The 6,039-nt window shown below is 34.3% G+C and overlaps 1 protein-coding gene across 1 annotated transcript; it reads right to left on the bottom strand.

Moving 5' to 3' along the window:
* Positions 1–1,522: 1,522 nt before the first annotated feature.
* Positions 1,523–2,162, bottom strand: LOC131156434 (small ribosomal subunit protein bTHXm). Its single transcript, XM_058110126.1, has one exon. It carries the CDS (start codon positions 1,990–1,992, stop codon positions 1,708–1,710), a length of 285 nt encoding a protein of 94 aa, XP_057966109.1. The 5' UTR covers positions 1,993–2,162; the 3' UTR covers positions 1,523–1,707.
* Between the last annotated feature and the right edge of the window lie 3,877 nt (positions 2,163–6,039).

Genomic DNA, 6,039 nt, shown 5'->3' with positions numbered 1-6,039 from the left:
AGGTGTAAGATGCACTCCACAATAAGTCCTCAATCCCAAATTTACTCAGCCGACAAAGCTCTACACTCCTATAGCTATCTAGGTTTAGCTACATGAACCCTCTCCATTCTAAGTTTCTAACAGAAGCCATGTCTTCAAAATAGTGTAAGTAGAAGGTATTCTGGCAGCCTCCACAAGCATTCCTTCCATACTTCCATCACAAAATAGTCCGAAAGGTGACTCCTCACTCTCATGACCACATCTTTATGGCTGCTCCTATGCTTCAACTACATTTAACTAGAATGGTGTCCTTGGCTCTTTTCTTTTCTTTATCTTTCTTTCAATTTTTTTATTTTTATAATTTCTTTTGGGCAAAGTCATTAGTCCTTGTTGTAAATGACCAAATCATCAAGGTGACTTCCTCTCTCTTTTCCAACTATAGATTCTACCACTAAACGCATCCATTCTAAAATGATAAAACCTATCATTGCCACTCCATTAACTACCTCTTCCAACATTTTCAATTCCACCATGCTAATTCAACAATCTCGAGACATAGATACATCTAGACCTTCATATATCGAAAACCTAGAGGGCAAGCATAAAACCCTTAAAACCATGCCTGTTCTTATAAAATTACATTAAGGACCATGGGGGAGGATGAAAAATCAGATGAGTTTAGACTCCAACGACTGCTTTAAAAAAAATGTTTATTTGTATATTTGGGTGCATTGGAGGTTTCAAAACCAAGGCCTAAACCAAAACCCAGCCTCAAGGCAACTGTTGACTTAATTTCAATGGCAGTGACGGCAATTGAATCATGTTTCCATCGGAAACAGCTGAAAATTCTGGAGATTTTGCCAAAACACTTCCTCTGGCAGTTGATTTTAGTCATTTTGCCATCCTAAGCACATGCCATGTTCTTCAAATTTCCCACTTCTAGGAATTACTGATCGATTGATGCAATATTCAACTACTTTTTGAGGATAGATAATCTCTCCCTCTCATGACTTCATTTGTTTGCAACTTGCAAGCTAACAGCATGATCCAAAGTGTTCACTGAATTCTATAAAAATCTAGAACAAAATACTCCTACAGCTCCACACCCACGGAATGGGTCAGCAAATAACTACCATGTAATCTACATTCAACACCAAAAGCATAAATCCTAAATTTCTATTTTTCTATTTTTTATAGCTACTACATATCTTAAGCAGACAACGTATATAAAATAAAGTAGAATTGCAAAAAAGGAGGCAAATTTAGCAAGACCTAACCAGTCAGCAGTACTGTGTCGAGTAGAGTTGAAAATGCATCACTAACATTTCACGCAAAAAAGAAATGAGTTTCACTTCTAATTTATCCTGGAACTCCCTTCACAGTTTGAAAGTAATTTTTAATAGAATGGAGAGAAAATCATAAGAATTATTGTTCCCACCAATTCAATCATTTTTGTTTTTCAAATTTAGGGGCCAACCAAAAAACCAACTCAAACCCATTCACGTACAAGTTAGGCACACAAATTGAACAGCTGAAAGAAAAATTTCCAAGAACCATGTAAAACACGGGGTTCATTCATTCATATCTCATAAAAAAGAAAATGTACAGGCACTGAAGCCAAGTTCACAATCGACGAAAAAAGGAAAGAAAAACCCCAGCTCAAGAACAATACTAGAGGGTTACAAACTTACAAAAGGGAGTATAGTAAATGTGGAGAAGATTTTGAAATCAAATGAGCTTGAAAGGGAGAGGCCAAGGAGTGGACCTGGGGACCTCAACCTTGTCCTTGATCCGCTGGATCATCTGCTTCCTCTTGGGCCTCGCGTTGCCGTACGTTCCCTTGAACCGCTTCCCTTTCTTCGTCCTCTTATCCCCTCGCCCGCATAGGATCGGCACCGCCGCCGGTGATGAGGACGATGAAGCCGCCGGCGAGAACAGAGATGATGCGACCGCTGATCGCTCCGTCATCATCATCCTCCTGGCTACTGCGCCGCACCACTGCATCATCGCCATTTCTGAGCCAATCTTCGGAAGCCTGCAACAACGAACTCACGGTTGAATCGAGCGAGAGGCCCCCATAGCCATAGGGTTGGCCTTTGGGCATGGTTCCTCAGAAGTGCTGGGCTCGCAAATACGGGCCAGGCTCGGCTGGTCTGGACCGGGCCGAAATTTTGGGTCCGAATGTCTCACATTGTTAAGTACAACTCCACAAGTGCAAATGTTCCTTTTCTTTTTCTTTTTTCTTTTTTCGTTATTTTTGAAGATAATTTTCTTAAAACCAAATTAAAATTTTGGTCTACAAATTCTAGGAAGTGGGTCAACTTTGACTTTGGTAAAATAGAGTTCAATCAAATTTTTGAATTGAACACAAATTTATTGAAAATTTTACTAGTGAGTTTGTCTCACATTGAAAAAATTGAATGGATGATCACTTAAACAACTATATGAAAAGTGGGCTTACTCCCATAAGGGAGACAAATTCCGTTCAAGGGGGGCAATTAGAACTCACAAGTGAGGGAAAGATTGTTGAGAATTATACTTGTAAGTTTATACCACATTGAAAAAATTGAATGAATGATGAGATACTTATATACATGGTTGGGTTCAAGATATAATTTTTTAGATCAAGTTGGTGCTCACTCATGTATATCAAACCTACCCATAGACTCCTCCGGTGCTAACAAAATTTTGTTAGAATGAAAAATTTTTAACATCATGAAAATTAATATTCTATTTTATTCAAGAAATTAAACTTTAAAATTTTATTATTTTGGAACTAACATGAGTAAATGAAAGTGTAGTAAAAGTGATATCATATTAACGAACTCTAAATTTTTTTAAAAATATAATAAGGCAATTGTGACAATTTTTAATCATCTTTCAAATAATATTAAAATATTGTTATCTCTGTTTGCTTGGGGTAATTATTTTTAAAAAAATATGCTCTTCTAATAACTGCACATTGGGGTCTGTCAAATTATCTTGGAGAACCATCAAATTTTCATTTAACAAGGTTGGTTTCATGAGGTTAAAAGAAATTAATTAATTTTACTCTCTAAGCCATCATAACTTAGATCATAATCACTGTTGAAGGTAAAAATAATTAATAAATCTCACCATAAATTTAGAAGCCCTCGAAGAAACAGATCAAATTACACAATTCTCATACACAGTTTGATTGAAAAACAAGAAATACAACCTCATTAATTTTTATTGACCAAATATGTCGAAATGATAAAAAATATTCATACAATCAATTGATCAAATTAAGATAATAATTTGATTAATATTCATACAAAGCTCAAGTCTTGCTTTTTCCTTATTAGTGACAAACAAGTCAAATCAATGCTCGATATATATCATAGTGTTATCAATAACAGCAGACGAATTTTTAGAGTATGATAACAATAGAACGCTATCTGATAGATATAACGACCTGCTTAATTTAACATAAATGATAACAATCTTAACCCAAACCCGTGGGTAGCAGGGACACTTTGCCAATCACAGCGGAAACCTAAGTAGCAGTAAGCATAAAATCTAAATCATCCATCCATAAAACATAATATCAGAGTTTACTACAACATCATAATACTGTATTTTATATACATCTCCATAAACATCAAAATAACTCTAGGGTCCAACACAAAATGATTCTGACCCTAGTACAAAATCTCACCCTCCTAGCGGGGTAATATCACTGACTCCACGGCGGCTACGACCCGCCGATCACTCAAGGTATCCTGAAAAATATATTTAGTTTGGGGTGAGACACTTTTCAGTAAGGAAAAATAAACTAAATACAATTATGTGACAATATGAATATTTAAGGCATTTATACATATACAGTACATTTCATATTTCTGTAAACATTCATCATATCATACTAGATAATCACATACTTTCATATTTACTAATAAATCATATCGTACATAAAACATCTATGATAATTGATAATACTGAAAACATACCTAAGATGAATAGCTAGCTAATGTAATGTATTACCCCCCATGACGGGTTGTGTAACCCGAAGGCAGGACCCGACAATGGTTGCCCAACCACTGCCGAGTCAAATATGTATGTAAGTACGATAGGCCCGCCACACTCTGGTCCGGACTTCCAAGTGGACGTCTACAACTCTACACTGAAGTCACACCGACTATCCATCTCCCACCCCCTCGTGGGGTGGTTAGCACAAGTTTGAACAGAGATATCTGATTTATAATTAGCTACGGTACCGAACTCCCGAACTGAACTAAACTAACATCCAAGTTCTGATAACGTATAATGCATAATCATATAACATCTTTTATAATTGCATAAATATGGCCTTGCGCCGAATATTTCATATATCATGGCCTTGCGCCGAACATTTCATAAATTACGGCCTTGCGCCGAACATATCATAATATCATTCTAAAAATAAATCATTTAACATGTATTTCAACATTGTAATGTACTACCTCTTTCATAATTTTTCAAAACGTATCCCATTCGTATATTTGTCATATCATGATATTCTTCAATGTAAAATAATATTTATGCCACACATTTGCTATATAAAAACCATACATTATATTCTGAAATCACAGTTGCTGATATCTCATACATATATATATATATATATATATATATATATATATTAACATAGTAACAGTATTTTTCTCAAACGTACAGATATAATATATACTTTTCCTGAAAATAACTTTTCTTATAAATAACAATAATTTGCAAGAAAGTAACTGTTTTAGTTTATTCCATTACCTGATTACTGAGAAAGCCCCTAAAATATCCTAGTCTAACCCCCGTAGAATTTCCTAATCAATACCCTAAAACTGAAAACTCCCAGTATTAAACTTCAGTATTCTCGCGCGTATATCATTTCTTATAACTGTCGTAATATCAAATTTGACTTTAAAAACTTTACTTCAACTTAGGGATGATTTCCAACTTGCTTTCACCAACGATCTATTCCGACATATTTGGAGAGAACTTCTCCAGAAGCATCATGGTGACTTCGGATTATTGATCCGGCGTAAATCTAACCCAAAATCGATGAGAGAGAGAGAGAGAGTAAGAACCGAAGGGAGGAGAGAGGAGAGAAATGTTTGCTTAACAATGAAGTAATATATGGATTTTTCTATATTTATAGAATTGGATTCGTTGACGAGCCACGTCATTCGTCGACAAATCCTTCAATAATTTCGTCGACGAAATTCAGTCCTCGTCGACGAAATTCAGTCGGCTCAAAACTCTTTCGGTATTTCTTCGTCGACGAAATTCAGTCTTTGTCGACGAATCCCTGATGATTTTCCTCGATTATTCCTTTCAAAGTCCAGCGTTCGTCGACGAAGTCAACTACCTCCTTCTGTTACTGTCTCCAGTTCCCTTCATCTTTATTATTTAAATTTTATTATTATTTGGGTTATCACAATAGAATTGCAACAAATTAAAATATTATTAGTGGTTTGATTTAAAGTGATAAGGATGTGCTTGAAGGTGAAAAATGTTTTAGTATTAAAATTCTATGGAGTGTTTAAATCAAATTGTTCAATATTTTTTTTAATTAATTATTTTATTATTTTGGTCCGTTCTTACCTCTTATTCATAAAAATATTATTCACGTATTTTTAGAAAGCAACCCACCCCACTTCCAAAAGGTTTTGTAAAATGCAAACTTAAAATGAAGCCTCAATTCATTCAATGAACTAAACTACAAAGTTTTTAATTAGTATAATACTAAAGAAAATAATTCTTTAATTCTCCTCCAAATACTAACAGTAAACAATATAGAAACTTGATCATTCTACTCAATATTTTAATCTTTCTTATTTTCTATTTTGAGTTCATCCAAAAAACATTTATAGAAAGGTGAAAAATATTTAGTGTCACAAAACTGTGTCATTACGAGTCCATGTAACAGCAACAAAATTGGTAAAATAGAATGTGATTTATTTGCTGCTCATAGTTTTGATTTTAAATTTACATAAATTTAGAAGAAATTTAAAATAATTGTGTATTACATTTTCTTCAAATTTGTATTAATTATATATATATATA

Source organism: Malania oleifera, chromosome 5 (genome assembly GCF_029873635.1).
Source record: "Malania oleifera isolate guangnan ecotype guangnan chromosome 5, ASM2987363v1, whole genome shotgun sequence".
Lineage (NCBI taxonomy): Eukaryota > Viridiplantae > Streptophyta > Magnoliopsida > Santalales > Ximeniaceae > Malania > Malania oleifera.
The sequence above is the reverse complement of the archived record's forward strand: the minus strand, read 5'-3'. Positions and strand labels throughout refer to the sequence as shown.

What these genes read in the sequence shown, in the direction of transcription:
- LOC131156434 (XM_058110126.1), bottom strand. Translation starts at nt 1,992, where the DNA reads ATGGCGATGATGCAGTGGTGCGGCGCAGTAGCCAGGAGGATGATGATG.